This window comes from Oenanthe melanoleuca, chromosome 4 (assembly GCF_029582105.1).
Source record: "Oenanthe melanoleuca isolate GR-GAL-2019-014 chromosome 4, OMel1.0, whole genome shotgun sequence".
NCBI classification, from domain to species: domain Eukaryota; kingdom Metazoa; phylum Chordata; class Aves; order Passeriformes; family Muscicapidae; genus Oenanthe; species Oenanthe melanoleuca.
This window is the reverse complement of record NC_079337.1, coordinates 47,359,348-47,378,145: the sequence shown is the minus strand read 5'-3', so window position 1 is coordinate 47,378,145 and position 18,798 is coordinate 47,359,348. Positions and strand designations below refer to the sequence as shown.

Here is an 18,798-nt window from a genome sequence, read left to right as displayed (position 1 = left end):
GCCACAGCAGCACACTGAGTGTCCCACAGTTGTGATTCCAGAGGCAAAGCTGCCTCCAGAACAGACCAATGTGGATAGGGAATTTGAAAATCCGTGCTTGAAGAAAAAAAAGAGAAAAAAGGCATGGCCAAATGTCAGGCCAAACAGGCCAGTCTGGAAAAGGTTTTAGAGAAAAACAGTCATGTGGGCTTTCCATTTTTCATCCATTCCTAGGAACAGTGACAGGTTTCCCAGAAGGTTCTGTTTCTATATATGGACAGAAGAAAAAATTTAGCACCTTCCTTTGTTTTTACATAGGGATATCGTATTTTATAACGATATAAAAAAAGACAGCCCAGAAGAATTTACAGTCTGGGATTGGTAAAAGCATCTTCTGCCTTCCTTGAAACTCAATTAGGAAGGCACACATTGCTCTATAAATTAACCAGGAAGGTTACAATCTGTCTCCTGGGAAGCACCAATTCAAAACTCATTTCTAGTTGTGCATGTTTCACATGCAGAATTAGGATCCTCATCAAGCACAATGAGTCATCTCTTCAAGAAATTTCTACCAATATAAATTACTGAAATCAAGAAGCTGGATGTAATAATTCTCCTCTTCCCACTACTCCTTTATGACCTTCTGCAGACAACCTGACCGAGATGTTATGTATATGAAACTATGAACTGCACCTTAAGCACATGAAACATAGAGAAACATTTGTTCTTCACTGACAATTATGAATGCTTAAATGTGTTGCTGTGTAAGTCACTTTTCTTACAACAATTATATGAATTATATGACATGCTTTTCCCAAAACAGGCATTTTTGCAATGCTTCAGTCTTTGCAGCAGCTGACACTCTGGGGGAAGGCAACTACTAAAGCTTTCCACAAGGTGGCATGGTTCTCTTTGCTGAAATACAGCATTAAATGTGAGAAGCTGTTTTTTTCTACAAATGTACTGGCCAATCTCATGATTAGGTTTTAACAGGTTTAACATCTCCAACATACCTCTAACAAAGTTAATTTTAACAAATTCTTCCAATATATTGTTTAATGAGTAAAAAAAATTTTCTTCTCTTATGATGAAATGAAGAGAAAGTATTTATCTGTGCTTGTTGCCACATAAAAGCAAGCTTCAATTAAAGATAGTTAAGGCACATAATATGGCAGGGGACAGCCTAAGAGGCTAAAAATACCTGATTTTTCCAAGTCATCAGTTTCAAACCCTATCAGACTTCTTTCAGGCTCTATTTGAGGTAAAATGGATCAGCAAGGAATCCACCTACCCATCCCCTTCTAATTCATGTGAGAAATAAAGATCTCAAAGCATTTTCCACAAGTGAAGATTTTCCCTGCTGTTTCTGGACCACTTGCCATTCCTGTGGCATATGGCCATATTTGTCCTGTCCTTGGGGCAGAGGCAGATGCACTGAACAGCTCTGCCCTCAGCCTCTCCCTGCTGCAAACCAATGTCACCTGAGGTTCACCTGCAGGACCACACAGCATCTGCTGTGGTCACTGCTGCCCCTGCACAGCATCTGCATTGGGCAGAAATCAGGTAAAGTGCTTTGACTCAAGTGATTCTTAAAAAGGCAAAAACATGTCTAGCTTCACCTCTAATTCTTGTCTTGCTCATCTCAATCAATTCTGTGAATGTTTCAGTGCTAGTTTTGACTACCCATATAAGCACTACCAGCACAGTTTTGCCTGAACTGGAAAAACAAAACCAGTTGTGACAGACAAAAGAGGACCAGCTTTTGGCACTGTCCCATTTCACAGACACAGATAGGTACCTGATCCATAAATACTGAAGTTTAAACTGTGAATGAGAGAGGAAAGGGAGATGATGACAAGTTATTTGTCCACAAAACTACTGCCATGGTCCTCCATGCAGGAATGGAGGTTCAAAAAATACCCAGTGCAGATCACCTGGTAAAGTCAGACATATCAAAATACTGCTTTCCTTTAAAGCCTTCCACACCACAAGGCTTATCATGAAAGGAACAACTCTATTGTTCTCAGGACTGGAACCTAATGCTCCTCACTCCTTCAACTCCATCTACTGTGCTCAAAATTTAGTGCTTTTCATTGTGTTGAGCACAGCTGAAACCCTTGCTTTTAAACTACTAGTGGGCCAAGCAAAGTACAACTATTTACATCTGAATTAAATATCACAAGCTGAATAATCAAGATGACAAAGAAAATTAAGTGCCCTGATCAGTCTGTTTTCTCTCTTAAAATATATCACTAATGTTATTAAAATTATCGACTCTGTTACATACATATTTGTTCCTGCAAATAAGTAGCTTTAGATCCTGTCAGTTGCTGCAGCTGTATAGCACAGCCAAAATACTTATTTAAATTACTTGGATTTTTAATTATAGAGATCCATATACACCCTTAATAATAGATGCAAGCAAAAGGCAAAACTATCAATAAGACAAATCTGGAGATAAATATGCAAGCAGACAAAACTTTCTGCTGCTTCTTTCTCTTCAAAACTCTTACATTACAACAGTAAAAGCTTTGATTTAATTATGGTGCTTTGTCACATAATGGTCTAATTTTTCTCTATGAACTGCATTCTCCAAGTAGATTGCATTCTCTCTTCCAAAAAAATGATTTTTGTTCTAAAAGGTAACTTCCTTGTTAGTAACTGTAAGTTCAAGCAGACACATAAAAAAGGGAGAATACTTTTAAAAGGGACAAACTTGAAAATAAAGAGCAAATTCTGTCACTGAATGCCCCCGGAAGCTATCCAGAGATAATAAAAAGCAGAGCCTCCTCTCACACACAGACTCAGTTGTGCAAGAGTACAGTTATTACAGAATCTTGAGCTCTAAAATCCAATTTCCTGGCTTATGTGATTTTAAAATAAGTCACATTTTCCTGACCCAACTGAATGAAGTTTTAGATCTGCAAATTCCTTTGATGGAATTAGTCTTGCACGATCAAACCACATTGTGCCAAGAGGAAGGGTACACGTAATTTCAAAACTTAGGAGACATTCTGCACCTTGCAAGTTTATGCTTACAACTGCTAGACTGTTACTTGTTATACCATTGTGGATCTTCATACAGACCTTGGCTTCTGGATCACTGTTGATGCTACAAGAATCATCATCATCTGATTGTGGGCCATTTCTGTAATATAAAAAACCCCAAAATAAAATCAGTGTTAAAATCATATGAAAATTACAGCACAACACAAAACAGAGCTGGTCATTTGACTGAGGCTTCTGAAGTCATTGTACCTGAGCTTCAAAGAGGCATAGCGTAACGTTGCTCCTTCAAACTCTTTCAGACTTGGGTCTGGGTTCACAGTGGCTGCATGCAGGTCCTAGAGACAGAGGCAGTGCTATTAGTATAGTTTCAATACTACTATAATAGTATTAAGTACACCATCATGTTATTTTTTTTATCTCAAAGGGAATTTAAATCCTCCCTGCAAAGAAGCGATAGTATTTCTGGCTGAAGTTGAAAAGAGGCATGCATGTATATTACATAAATATATATATATTTCTCAAGCTGCATTTCATTTAGTGCAGGCATCTTATTTGTTACATCATGGCAGTTGCCCTGCTAGTTTAGATTGATTCCATTCCAAGTGGAAAGACCAGAAAAGGCAGCATGTTTGTGAGCTAGGCATCCCTAGCAGTACCCCAATTCACTTCGGCCTGGGTTATGAATGACATTCATGGAAAAATAAAAGGGGAAAACAGCCACTGCCATGCAAAAAACAAGGGTAATAGTAGTAAAGGTTCTAAAATCTGACAATATACTTGCCTTCCAAATGTCACTATTAATCTTTCCCCCATTCAGTACAGCAAAATCACTCCATGGCTGTTTCTAGACACATAATTATTCACACAGGAAGAAGCACATTGATAAAAAAAAAAAAGAAAAAAGAAAAAGAAAAAAAAACACAAGACACTGTTGTTAGCATTGATATTTACAGGATGGGTTAGGGAACAGATCACCTCAAACTTCAACTACTTACTCCACTATACCATGGCATTTGGAGGAAAGGGGGGAGAAGACATGCCTCTAACAGTTACTTACCAAAACAAATGATTGAAACAAGGAAAGTTAATATAAATTAGGAACAGACAATGAAATTACTCTTTAACTATGATCTTAAAAGCAAGCAAAATGAATCTGAATATGAATGTTGGCCACAGCTGCTACAGCCTTTGATCAACAGCAGTTAAGGGGAAACATTAGGATTTCCATTTGATTGGCACTTTTGTTAAAAGACACTAACAGTACTGGAACTAGAAATACTGAAACACAAAAAAATATATACAAGGGTAAGATACAAACAAGGTAAAAATCAAATATTTCCAGAGAGAAAGCACAAGAAAAGGGCAAGGAAGGGAAGGAGGATTAGTAAGGAGTGCAGAGATTTCTTGCTGAAAAAGTAGTTTTGAAAAGTCTAGCAGCTTTTTTAAAAAACAACCCCAAACCAAACAAAGCACCCACACTCTCATTTTCCATTCAAGTTTCTCAAAAAGTGTTCAGCAGTACAATCAATCAAGTAGCAGTGTGTTTAGCACTAAGCAACCTGAGGTTCAGGCTTTTCTGTAAAGCTTGACAGGAACAGCTTCTTCTCTGTCTCTCCAGAATTCCCACAGTCCTCAATAAAATACGATAGATTTGGTTGTTGGGAGCCCCAGAGCCATCTCTTTATAGCTTCACCAAACCAAGAAATCCTGAAATTAATTCCCCTTTTAAGATGAACTCTGCTGGGCTGTCCAGCTCAGCCCCAAGGTGAAGTGGTACCCACTAATATGGCTCAATGCATTAATCTGCAGGGTGGACTTCTCCTGGAAGCATTCTCAGTATGTTCTCACAGGAGGAATTATTTTGTGAGAAACAGCTCCCAGGAGTAACCCTTTCCTAAAGTGCCCTTGAACCAATTGAACTAATGTGCCCTTGAATTAATTACCTTTCCCTCCCAAGCCCCTTCTCTTTAATTATTAGCTGCTGGTGGTTATGTCACCTACAGAAGAACTTCTAGAGGTGTTCAAGACCTAGGATGAGTTAGACTGTAAGAAGACACAACTACCATCACCAAATTCTGCTATAATCTAAAAGAAGCTCTTACTGTAACTTAAACACTACAGCCTTTTCTCTGCACAGGAAGTGGGAAAGATGCAGAAATATTTCTAAAATTTGGAAGAGAATGTTACAAAAGACAAGGATTCAAAAAGGAAGTAATTTGACAACACACAAAAGAAAAGAGGGATCTAAAACTAAGTCAAATTTCAACAGCTGTGCAAAATCGAAATACATTTTCATGCCTTTGAGAGGGAGGAAGTGAAAGAATGTTACAGGTTATTAATATTTAGCATTTATTAGCATTTTTCTTAAATCAGCAGGATTTTTTGCATAATGCTTAACCATAATTGCTTTGGATTTAAATTTACTGATTATCTTGTGAAAAATTGCCTTGCACTTTGTGTAAAAGTAAGACATTTTCACATTATTTTCCTTTTAAAAAAAATTTGCCATTCCTATGCACAACAGCATCATTCTTCCATACCTTTTTTATTTTTATTCTCTGTTCAAGAGTAGTAACCTTTTCTTTATGCTAAATATCCAGAATAAGCTATAACATAAAAATGGCTGATCTGTTCTTTACTGACTGCCCTCAGATGTGAGCCACATTCTACCAAATGAAGCAAAGCTTCTGTATATTACATTATTTAAGAGACAGGAACACAATAAAAATAAAATGAAGGGATAAAAAAAGGAGGAAACAAGACAAAGGGTAAAAAGGTGTTACTCTGGAGTAGGGGGGAAACGGTGTTTCTAAATGTTTGTTTGACAAACTCATTAACTGAAAAAGCCCAAATAAAATAATTTCAAGACTAGTACATGATACTTTACAGGCAAATGTGACTTAGATAAATTATTTTTATGGTTCACATATGAAATGCTACCCATGCCAGTCCTCAATCCTAGATTATACTCTTTCATCTGCCTAAAACCTATATATGTCCCAACCTTTTCAGAATGAAGCAATATGAATCCAGCATGGGGGAATGAACTTAACCAACCCTCTCAGAATACATTAACTTGAAGCACAGGCTTCCAGCAGCAATGAGGGAACCAGCAGCACACAGCTCACACATGGGTCCAGCTTGGAGGTGGAAGCTCTCCACCACAAGTGATGCTCCCAGTGGTAGTGCTGTGATAAAGGCATTTGGGAGTCCCTAGACTGAATTCCCAGTCTTCAGTGGTGTCAGATTGACCTTATCACAGACAACTGCCCTACTCTGTCAGGGAGGGAAAGGAGGAGCACTTGGGTATGCAGCAGTGCAGTGAACAGGAATTGAAACAAATATTGCTTGGAGATGATACAGTGCTGGCATGTACCAATTGCAGAGAGACTAAAACCCAAAAATTAATGATAGCTGACACTGTCAAATTATTTCATTACCCCTATCTCTTAAACACACACTATGACTTATTTCTCTCTCACTGCTCTGCAGTGGGGTTCTATTCAGAACCAGCTGAATCACAAAGGATTCCTCCTCCACTTCCTTTTAATAAAGCTTGGCATCTGTGGTTTCAAGAAACACAAGACTTTTTCTAACAGTTCTCACTATAACTCCAGCTATGCCTGAAGCCTCTGTGGCTGTTTCAGTATTTGGAAGTGGACAAAGTCCTTAGCCCAGTTCATGCTCTTGTTTACAACTCCAGTACTGTATTGGAACACTATCTCAATGACCACTGAGTCAAAAAGCCAGCACTGCTACAATAATTCTGAGATGCTTATCAATGAATGCAGAAACTGACAAAAAGCAAATGCTTTTGCCTATATCTACAGTTAAAATAACTATATGATATCCTACTAATACAAATTTTGGGGATGTGCTTATTGTCTATATCACCTTTTACAGCACAGTATATGATCTTGGTGCTGCCATAGAACTGTCTATGCATAAATCTTTGCTGGAACAAATTCCTAGCTGAATTAGAACTGCCATACCAAAACTCAGGAGAGCCTACTACATACTCACATACATGCATGTCTTACTTATTACATCTATACTGTATACTGTACTCTCTTATTATAATTCACACATTTTGTACTCTTGTAATGGTGCTGAGAATTAATGATTATTATTCATAATCACAAACTATATTTCATTTACAGCAAACAGAATCATGAAAGATTGAAAATACACATAATACATTACCAATAGGTCTGAAATTTTAATTGTAAAGATACTTTAAGCAGAAGCAGAAAAATACTTCAAATGGAAATATGCCATTTTTACTCTGCAGTTTACCAACCATACTGATTTCTGGGCTTTTCTGAAAACCATCTATAATTTACTAATTAAGGTCCCATTCTCTACATTCTAGAGTAAGAAAAATAATAAAGTTACATCCTTCACATGTACATTACAGGAATTTATTCTAGAAGCCTGTGCAGCATTTACATTCAGCATTTCCAATTTTTTTCTTGTTTTCTACCAGAATGGTAACAGTTACAGTTCTTTCTCCATGAATCCTCTCAGAAATTATTTCCAGCATGCCTGGTGCACAGTATGAGAGCTTGACTGATGCAAACCGTAACTGAAATGTTGTGATCAAATCTGCAGACCTTATGAGTGGCATTTATGAACACGTGGGAACAACCTTTCTAAAATAATGAACAAGACTGTACATATTTAAGCCTACACAGGATAAAAGTTTCAGGGTCAAGATGCTAATAAATACTTGAATGCCCTTAACTCCTCTCAACTTTCATGTAAGTTAGTTTGGTGCATATATGAACAAAATCAAGAATAGAAAAAAATGTTCTCTCTAAATGAATTAAAAACCAAAAAATCAAACTCCTAGGGATTGCCTGATCCAAAACTCAGAGACAGTGCAAAGACTTTCGTGACAGAGCTGTGGACATTTTTCTGAAAATTCAGTATAAAAATAATTTAAAACCAACTTTATTTTATATTAGCATTTAATTCCATAGAAGTCTGTCTTTGCAGCATACTAAAACAAGGCGAATGTATTTTTTGAAGTGTACTCTCCTTTATGACAACTGATTTTATTTTTTTACATACATGACACTAAACAAACCCTTGGATTGTGCCTGAAAACATTATTTTAAAAGGCAGTAGCACATAGTGCTTTTTCAGCATATGTGAAAGACAGAGTGTATCTCTTTCTGTTTCTAGTTAAAGCCTGACTGCAGCACTGATAGATATTTGGTACTGGCAGGATGTACAGAGACTTACACTTGAGAGCACTACATGTTTTTTCAATAGAAACTACCTGTAAAGGAACTAGTGTTTCAAATGAAGGCTTATTTGTCTTTTGTGATACTCCTACCAAATGAGTCAAAAAGAAGATGCAAAGAGTCCAGTCAAAAGTCTTCTATCATGTACAAAAACTGTATGTATCCAGTATCCATATAATGCAGCAAGGCTTCAGAATGCCAGTTTCACACTCATCAGGGACTGCCTGTCTAATTTATCAGAGACATGTCTGATTTCATCCTACACATCCAAAGTTTAGGGTGTTTCATCAGGCACCACCATTCATTATAAAATGAACACTTATTATGCTTGTTATAAAATGAATATAATACTTATGAGGTATTACCAACAAGTAGCTACACTTTGGGGCATTATCAGGCCAGTTTAGCTAGCAGATAAACCTGCAAGTTCAAAAAGTTATTTCAATTTTCCTTACAGCATGTAGCCCAGAAGAAGACACAGCAGGTTACCTCAGTTTCTGGAGTAGGAGATGGAGTGAGAGAACCAAGCGATCCTTTTCGTGAGCCCTGGAGATCTGTTGGGATGGACACAGGACGCTGCCATTGAGTTGTTCCTGTTGGTATGTGCCAGTAGTAGATCCCAGCAACGTCATTTATCTTTTTCCAACCAGGTGGTAAGTCTGGGTCTGTCTGAAATGAATGATCACTCCATATATCTGCTGAGAACAGGAAAAAAAAAAAAGAATCACACAAAGACACAAACATTTCTTCCATGGGTCTGCACAGCTGGTATTGCTGTTTTACAGTTCCTGTGCAAATGAACACCAGAAAAACATATCGAATTATTGAGATTCAATGTAAAATGCTAGACAAATAACCTCTTGTTATACTGCTGCTCTTAATGCCTTTCTGGAATTAAAAGTTCCTTGTTAGTCTATCCTTCAAGCCTTCTACTAGACATTTTATTATGGCTGCTTCTTTTTGTGAGCCTCTCTCATTTCTGCTACCCAAATTTATTCACACAGACACACAAATGTCACAAAAACTTGAAATAGCTCTTACACTCCAAGGTACAAACCAGGCTATTTCTTCCCCACAGCCACTTAAAAAGTTCTTAAATTTCTGATTTACCACTTGAGGACTAATCTAAGCAAGTTCTGCACAAGAAACGCTAAACGATATCATTACACTCAAATTCAATAAAAAAGCCTCACCTATAGCCCAAATCTGAAATCAGCAACATTACCATAATCAATTCCAGAAGATCACAAGTATTCTAAACATTTGCTTTTAAATGTCTCCTGTTGTGGCTTCTATGGCATTCAAGTACGTAGTTCCTGACTCCAAGGTCTTACATGTTTTAAAGCCTACTCATCTTCAACCTTGCCCACTTTTGTTTTCCAACTGAATAAATGGACTGAACTCTTCTCAACCACATAAAAGCCAAATAAACACAAAACACTTTTCACAATTTGAGCCACATCACGCAAGAAGTAATGTGACCAAATACCTAAACATCACAATGAAGTATGTCTGCAACATCAGCAAGTCCAGTTTAAGTTTAAAATTTAGGCACAGCTTCTGTCCTTGCTATTCATACATTTTCCCAGACTGTGGTTTCCTACAGGCATGAACTGGAAAACCTCCCTAGTGCAGAGTGTTCAAATAGATCAAAGTACTCAGTGTGCAAGTCAAAGGTAATGTGGAGTCACGAGAGATACCAGCACAAGAAAGACAACAAAATAAGCATCAACACACAAAATCCAACAAGACAGATGAATGCTTGAGGCATCAGGGACCTACTACAGGGTATCAGGACATCAGTGGCTTTACTCTGTTTGAATGTGGAATTATAGGTAGTAAAATAATTTTCCTCTTAATTTGAATGACCCCATTCAATGGCATGACATTTCAAAACATGCAATTTTTGTTGCACAGCAGCTAGGTGTTATCTCCACTTCCAAGAGAACTTGGTGCTGATGATAGGCAAGGTGTGGGGACAGAAAGTTGGTGACTCTCTGTTTAGATCCTTGGGCATGAGGGAACCTGGTTTACTGGAGGCCAAGCAAACTTCCTTCCTGAAGAAAATACTCTGAAGTAAGGCAACATGTCTAACACAATAAATTCTGTATTGAACTGGGAAAAACAGGCCTGTATTTTGTACATGAATTTCTTCTTCAAGTGGAAACAAATCCCACCAATCAGCATGGCTAGGGCACTAATTTATGGACAAAAAGAGTACTCCTGAGGAAATGCAGCCCCAAAGGGCTTGAGTTTGGCAGCATACATGACTTCAAAACTGAGACTATAAAAATGCTGTACAGAGTTATAAGAGTGCTGTAATTTCTGTTCCTGGGAGGTGCAGTCCAGTAATAGCTCCTATGCCAACTTCAACTGCTATTTCACATGCTGAAACCACTTCTTTTTTTTTAAATTGGGTGACAGAAGCAAGGTAGAGTCATACTAAGACAGAAAATATATTCAGGGAAATCTGAGAGGTATCATTTAATCATTCAAAGGACACATGCCTTGCTTTTCCAGGGATTCATTTCAACAGAGGGATCTCATTTTTCCTCCTTGGAACCAGAGGCAGCAAATGTGAGCACACAGCCTCTGGCTAATGCAAATGCAGCTCTACTGGAGTTAGAGGACTTTCAGTCAGTCTTTCTAGCTTAAAGAAGACTTATTTCACTGTGTGGGAGCAGAACGCCCAAGTGAGACTCCTTGTCTGCAAGGCTCAACAATACTTGCAAACATTTGATCTACACTATCTAAATAGGCTAAGTAATAAAATACCCATACTGTACAGAGATAAAAATGAGCTATCTCCTTTTTGTTTTGTATTTCTAGCTTAGCTATCTCAATTCTTATGATGATTTTGTAACAATTTTTCTCCTGTTAAGATCCTCTGAAGAAAAGGGACACCATCTCAACACCGGAATTGATCCAGACTGTGATTGCCTATCACTGTCTCAAATGTATACTTCCACAGTAAAAAAATTAACTGAAAAGGAGTCTTCATTGTTCAGGCTGGGAGCATGACAGTACAAACAGGAACACTTTCAGTGTTTTCCAAACCTAAAAAACAATCTGGCCAATAAGAAATCTGAAAAGTCACTTCTGAATCTCTGACCCTCCCATTGCTCATATTCCAGCAGCGGATGCACAATATAAATGAAGAATTCAAACTGAAAAGCACCTTGTCTGTCATAAGAGATCTGCATCAAAGCTTCCTATGTCAAAAATTTGCAGAGAATGGGACAGCAACAGTATCCTACATGCTGCCCTAGTGTTTGGGGAACAATGGGAAATCTCTTGCTTCATATCTGGGGTCTGTCTTCATCGCTGGGCTGAAGCATAATGAAGAGCTGTCCACCATATCACATGTATTTTACAGATGCTATCCCTCTGGGCAACCAACGGGAAGCAGAAAAAGGAACTGGGAAGACAGGAGGATAAAAAGGTTTTAATAAATGGAAAAAGGTGGGGGAAAATATTGTTTTATTTTCTGAAGTTCCAAAATCTTGAAATGAAAATGTTTTACTTCTGTCTTCTACATCTAAATAAAAGCAAAACTAAAGGAAAAGAAAGCCACAGAAACTTAGTATTTTTGGAGAGATGCCAACGGCTTCAGCAGATTCAGGATTTCATCCTAAGAGAAGCATATTCCCCCCACCCCATAGGCATGCTGAAGATCAAATCAGGCACTGAAGGGAGAAGAAAACTTTGTATAAATTACCAAGGGCAGGAGAAATTCAAGGAGCACTCTCCATTCAACAGCACAAGAGAAACAACATAGGTCATGTGTATTTTTATCCCATCTATTTCCTGTGGGTTCAGTGTGCAAGTTTGGTGTTAATGAAAATAAGTTCGCCAAAGACAACTTCTCACTTTTTTTGCACCACAGCAAAATGAGCTTCACCTACTGGAATGATTCACACCAATGATGGCCAGTGGGCAGCCTCAGCTGAGCATCACTGTATGAATGCTATCTCAGAAACAAATGCAGCAAAAATACAAGTCAACAGATCAAATAATCATAAATCAGACACATCTGTCTAATTTGGGGAACGTTACTCAACGAGGAGTGATAACCAGCCAGAAGCTGGTCATTTGTCACCATCTTTGCTCACAGCATGTAACTGGTTGTCATGACAACCCTGTCATCCTCCTTGCTGAATTGCTGAACCAGCCACCAGTCACATGCACTTGGGGAGAGGAAGATTTTCTAACACTTTCCAGGAAAACATGCTAAAATGTGGGATTTACAGGCATACATGTAACCAAACTCTATCTGTGCCAAAATGATTTGCTGTTTTGATCAACTGTAAAATCAGCCATAATCATAAAAGACTGATTCTGTAAAAATCCTAAGGAAATTTGGGATGAATCACCTGTGCTATTTTCCTTTTTCATGAGATGAGATCTAGCTGTATAAATGAGTTACTACAAGCATAAGAAGCATTCAAGCAGAGATGACTAATCTAAAGGAAAGAGGAGGAAAGCAGATTCATCAACATTCAGGAAAAAAAATCCAAAACCCATAACTAAACCCACTTGTTTTGCTATCTTGGCTTATTTTCCCTTTCAATGACCAAAGCCCAAGCTGCTGATATAAGGACCAGAGTACTAGCACCATCACCAAAGAAAACAAGCACAAGTGACTTCAGCAGAAGGGCTCTGAAGAACTGTTGACAGCCATGGATGAGGGCAATGGATGATACTAGCTGTCCTGCTTAAATGGGAGAATTTTTGGGCTCTCCAAGTTGTCTCCTCAGGGGCAATACAGTCTGAGGTGTGGATGTGAAGCCATGAGAAGCCAGCACCACAGCTTGGGTTTACAGGAGATGATATGAAAAGCAGCAGCAGTAGGAAAAAGTACTGCAGTGAGACTGTGAGAAAAGGTCTGAATGCTCCTTCCTGGAAAATGGGCAAAAAATAGGTAAGCACAAGAGGACTAGACTGTTCACCAACCAAAAACACCTATCTACAAAACAAGCAGAGTCTGGAAAAGTAAGGAAGGAGTGGCCTCAATTGCTGTCTCAAGGAAGCTGCTGTGGCAGCAGATGAACTAGGAAGAAGCCAGCTTCTCTCCCACCTGGAGGAGGGTGGCTGTTGAGCCAGGTGAAGCAGTGGTGACAACATGAAATTATAGACATGTAGGAAGGATGCTGATAAATTGCTACCTGAAAAGTGCTGTACTGGAGATATATCCTATGGCTCTTCCACAAACTTTACCGTGTGACAAGATATCAATCTCTTGATTAGGGTGCTGATGGACATTAGGAGAGCCAGGCAACTAAGAAGATCTACTGGGTTTGGTTGGAATTGGTCTAATTTTTTTTTATTAGCAGCCTGTAAAGTACTGCACATTACATTTGTAACCAAAACAAGTGCTGGAAACACACCAGTGGTTTAGTTATTGCTGAGCAGTGCTGGCATAGGCCTGAGATTTTCTCTGTTCTCAGCCTCAAGCAGACAGGCTAGGCATTGGCCTGCTAGTGCTTGCATCACTTTTTACATATGATTATTATTTTCTTCCCTTACTAAAGCTTTCTTTATCATGAGTCATGACTTCTCACTTTTGCTCTTCCAGTTCTTTTCCCCATCTCTCTGGGAGGAGAAAACAAGCCACCACAGAATTCAAAGCATACTGGCCAACCTAAGATTCAGGAAAAAATAAGCAGGTACCATCTGGGGTAGAATGAAAAAGATTCCCAAACAAGTGAGGGCAGCATATAAATGAATGCCCTTTCCACCGATTGGTGCTTGAATGAGATAGTATCTGAACAAAGTGCATCAATACCTTAGAAGATTCTACCAACTAATTTTCAAAGCAGTCAATAATTTGCAACTGTTTTAGCAGATGATCTACTGCTTATAAATACATTTTGCATACCACAGAATTACAGAATGGTTGGGTTTGGAAGAGACCTCTGGAGATCATCTTGTCCAATCTCCCTGATAAAGCAGATACACCTAGAACAGGTTACACAGAATTGCATCCAGGTGGGTTTAAAATATCTCCAGAGAAGCAGACTCCACAACTTCTGTGGGCAGCCTGTTCCAGTGCTCTCACCTTTACTGTAAAGAATACAATCAGTATAAGTGAATTTCTAGCTTATTTGAAATGCTAGTTCTCTATTCCTTCCACTAGATGGCAAAAGCTTTTACTTACAGAATAGTCCAAAACACAGCAGACCTCTAAATCATCTAAATCCACTGTGATCATGCATTTTGTGATTCTGACCCAAAGGGCCTCCTCCCCACAAAGGACTCTGAGCAGCAAATAGTTCATCAAGAGTTATTCAAGAGTATTTTCATTATCATCATTAGCAAATGACTAAAAATGGTATTGCAAATTAGCTTTCAGGGCTAAAACAGTCCAACAGCAATCTGTATCTGCTTTTCTGAGGTTTTTTCTTGTTTGTTTGTTTTGTTTTTCTGTTTTTTGTTGGGTTTTTTTTCCATAATATCTCTTCTTCCCATTCCTTTCCCCATAGACAACAGAACTGCTTTCTATCCTGTCTATTCTATTTCTATTGTATCCTCAACAGATTAAATTGAGGATTGGTGATGTCAGTGAGATCCACTTTAATTTGAATGACACGAGTAGTAAGACAGAGTATGGAAGAAAGAATCTGACTAGCAGTCACCATTTTTTTCTCCATTTTAGAAAAGGAATGGCAGAAAAGAATATTTGCATTAAAAGTCAGGTACTAGGCAAAGGTAATTTTTTTTGTCTAAAATATAATAAGGCCTACTGACTTCAGGAATAAATGTAGAGAAAGGACTGCACTTGTCCAGAGAATATCCTGCATAAATATATTGATATACTCTGAATTTTTAGGGACATGCTCCTTAGTGTTTTTGTGCATATGACTGGCTAATTAAAAGCAAGTGAACTTGCCCAATGGCATAGACATACAATTCAACTGGTGGCTTGACTAAATCTGCTTTTCTTTGACAGCTTCATTTAGAGCACTGTGCAAATACATTAGAAAAACCTTTTTCTGATTTAATGATTCAGCAAAAACAGAACATAAAATTGAATTACAAAGGAGCTACTGTCTGAAATTAAATGTTTTACTTCACAAAAAAGCAAAGTTTGCGAGAACAGCAATTTCCCCTGTCATAGACAAGCTCTGCTCATCCTTCAGTTCACACATGGCAGCAGAGGCTCTAGGATGCCATGAAAATTACTGCTTTTATCTTCACACCAACCCTGTGAGGCAGAAGAGTGCAAGCCCTGTTTTAAACAAAGTCAGGAGGAAAGCTCTGAGATGCATTAAATAACTCTCCTGGAGTCATTCCCAGACTCCAGGTCTGTGCAGGCTCCCTGCACCCAAGCACCAGACAAACACACAGTGCACAGAGATCAGCTGCTGTGCTCCAGTGTGTCTACACATCAGAATCCCCTTCTACCCTACAGTATGGACAGCTCTTTCTAGTATGGCAAAGCTTGGTCAATTTAGGACTATCAGTAAAAGCCAGAATGTGACTTTTGACAATCTATATAATGGATTAGTTTACCAGTTTAAAGCTGTAGTGAAATGTGCATTAGACAGCAAACTGAAGGACCCTGGATTTTTCCAACATAGAAGCCAAACACCTAATATTTCTCCAACTGAAAATTAATTTCATGTTGCTACAGTACTTAAGGGATGGGAGAATTTATTATAGTGAAAATCCACTCAGAGATGCATAAGCATGAAGTTTTGCACGAGCCTAGGAAGCAGCACACTGGCCCCATGGCCCATGGGCTGCCTGCAGGGAGAGACGCTTGGGCACCTTGGGCAGCTCCAGCCTGTGCTGAGGGCTTGTAAGATGGTGAACTCAAGCTTCACCTCCCAGCCTTCAAACTTTGAGACTTCTTATTAAGAAAAAAAAGCCAACAACCAAACAACTTTAACCTTTTCAAAAGTAATTTTGCTTTACAATTTGCTTTTCCTGCACAATGCATAGAGCCATACACGAAGAGCAATGTAGAGTATCTGCAACAGGCAGGCTTTATGAACAGGGACTTCTGACAGCAGATGGAAGCTGCAGAGGAGCTGGCTTTGTTTCTCCCACCCTGGGAGAGGGGAGCATGCTGATAGCACATAGGGGTCCCTTAGCCCCGCTGTTTATTCAAGTATTTCACATCACTACATTGGTATATCAATTTTCTATTAAATCTTTAGTCATACTGTCCAAATATCTTCTGATTAGAAACACCAGTGTTTTCATTCTCACATCTACTTCATGGCACTCCAGCACTAAAATTCTGTGTTTTTCACAGAGTGGATTTATATATGCAATTGAAGCTAGACTTAAAAACCTGCATTTAAGGAGATAAAAATGGTATCTTTGATATAAGCACTAGCAAGAATTAGCAGACAATTCAGAAAAAGTAACTGTAGCCTAAATCACCCTAAGAAGTCTAAGTTAGCAAACAGTAGCCAGGAATAAACCCAACACACAACAACTTGAGTCCTATGCCAGACAGTATTTGAAAGAGAAAAATGAAGGGATTAATTTTAAAATTCCAGAGAACCTCAACACAATTTCACTTGCAATTAATATCACCTTCAATTCAAAGCCCATTAGCAAAATGGATGCTTTGAAAATGAGGATAAACTTCCCTAAAAAAATGCATATGCCCAGAGCATAACTTGAGAAGCTGTCTTTATTGTGAACCCTGAGATAGAATACCCCTAAACACAAACACCTGCTTGGTAAGAATAAAAGTATGCCAAAGCACAGGAAAAAAAATAGATAAAATCTCCAGGGTATGATACACCACACACCACTGAGCTCTCTTAGCATTGTGGAAAAGACCTTCTGATGTTAGGAAATCTTGAAGATGCTTGTCATCACAAGCAGCTGATTGTCACCACATGTTGTCACAGTAAAACAAGAGATGCACAAGCAACAGAATGGTCTTTTCCCCAGCTGAAAACAGTAGCCAACCTTTGGTGGAAACCTTACAATTTGTTGACATGCCAGAGGACTTCAGGGGTCTTGGAAAGCTGGAAAACCAGCTATGTAGGATGAGAACAGCACCCTTTCTGGATTTCTATTTCCCTTTGCTACTGAGCAAAAACAGATAACTGCAGATAGATCCTACAGGATTAGGACACACACAGTTCAAGAGCTGTTTTTCAATGCACAACCTTCACCTTTCAGTTTTCTTGAATGGACAAAAATACCCATCTCCTCATTTTTATCAATTTCTTACAAGCTCCTTTACTGTTACTATTCTGCTACTTCAAATCCTCATATACAACAGCAGGCAATTAATTACCCTTTTGCCACTCTTGAAGGATCAAGGTCACAAAGTTTTTTAAGGTAGCATTTTAGCACTCCCTGGCAGTTGAAAAAGTTACACTTTAGGAACCAAGATCAAGATCATGTCTTTACGCCTACAGTTTTAATGTAGGATTGAGCTATCACAGGACTAGTGCATACACTTCACATGCCCTACTATAAAAATGGATGTAACAGAATTAGAAAAGACTGACAGATAAAAATCTCTCTACAGGAAGAGACATTGAGTAAAGTAGGGCTCTCTAACCTGAAGAATAAATGACAGGGAGGAGGGGAAGATGTCAGAGGAATCTGTAAAATGAATGGTGGGAAGAAGGCAAGGATGGAAAGGAAATCATTATTCACTGTTATTTACTGCTTCCTAAAACAGAAAAGCAAGAGGCATCTAATGAAATTATTGGAGAGCAATTTTATAACAAAAGGAAATACTTTTTCATATAATATAGAATTCAATTATGGAGCTCATAGTCACAGGATGTTGTGGATGCCAGAAATACAAATGAGAAAAAAAATTATTAAAGAAATTAATGCTAGAAAAGTCTATCAAGGGCAATTAAAGAAGATAACATGAATGACATTCCAAGTCTGAAAGTCCTAAAACTATCAATTCATGAAAGTGAAAAAGATATAATAGAGGGAGGACCACTTATGCCAGCTCTGTTTTTGTTTTTAGACAAATCATACATTTCTGCTACTGACCCCTGTCAGAGAAGTGACCCATAAAGAAGTCTAAAGTCTGCTATATAAGGCTATTGGTTATGTACAACATGGAACTGTAACCACTGTAACTCTTGTAAAAGCTTTGCCTTCCATTTACGGTATTAGTTTATACTGGAAATAGTGGAACTAACAACATTACTGAAAAACTTTGATAAAAGTTACCACAGCAGTTATACTGGATCAGATGAACAAGCCTCATCTGATGTGAGAACTCTCAAACCGATATATCCAAGCTCATCTAAGGGATTTATATATAAATACACATATATTCTCCTAGAAGGAAAATACACAATAAATTTATTCTCATTAATAAAAAGGTACCCACTTTCCTACCCTGAGATACACAATAATCTCATATGACAATAGAATGCAGGAGTTATACAACTGAGTATTATTATCTTTTCACACTTGTCTCCTTCCAATTTATATTAACATGTATTTACTACTTTTATGCCAATTTTTGCATCACCGTTTAACAAATATAAATTTATAGATAAACAGAACAGTCTTAAATATCTGTATGAATAAGGAAAGGGGAACATAGTTGAACTAC

The 18,798-nt window shown here is 38.2% G+C and overlaps 1 protein-coding gene across 10 annotated transcripts in view; it reads right to left on the bottom strand.

Annotated features, from left to right (window-relative positions):
* The window catches only part of APBB2 (amyloid beta precursor protein binding family B member 2), a 157,493-nt gene that overhangs the window by 51,891 nt on the left and 86,804 nt on the right, over positions 1-18,798 (bottom strand). For 4 of the 10 annotated variants that reach the window (XM_056489499.1, XM_056489503.1, XM_056489504.1 and 1 more), the window contains 4 exons: positions 8,727-8,935; positions 3,770-3,832; positions 3,238-3,323; positions 3,067-3,127 (listed from right to left, as the gene is read on the bottom strand). In XM_056489499.1, the coding sequence (XP_056345474.1) occupies positions 3,067-3,127; positions 3,238-3,323; positions 3,770-3,832; positions 8,727-8,935 (419 nt within the window). The remainder of the gene's footprint in view (positions 1-3,066; positions 3,128-3,237; positions 3,324-3,769; positions 3,833-8,726; positions 8,936-18,798) is intronic. The other 6 variants (XM_056489500.1, XM_056489502.1, XM_056489505.1 and 3 more) reach the window with 3 other exon arrangements.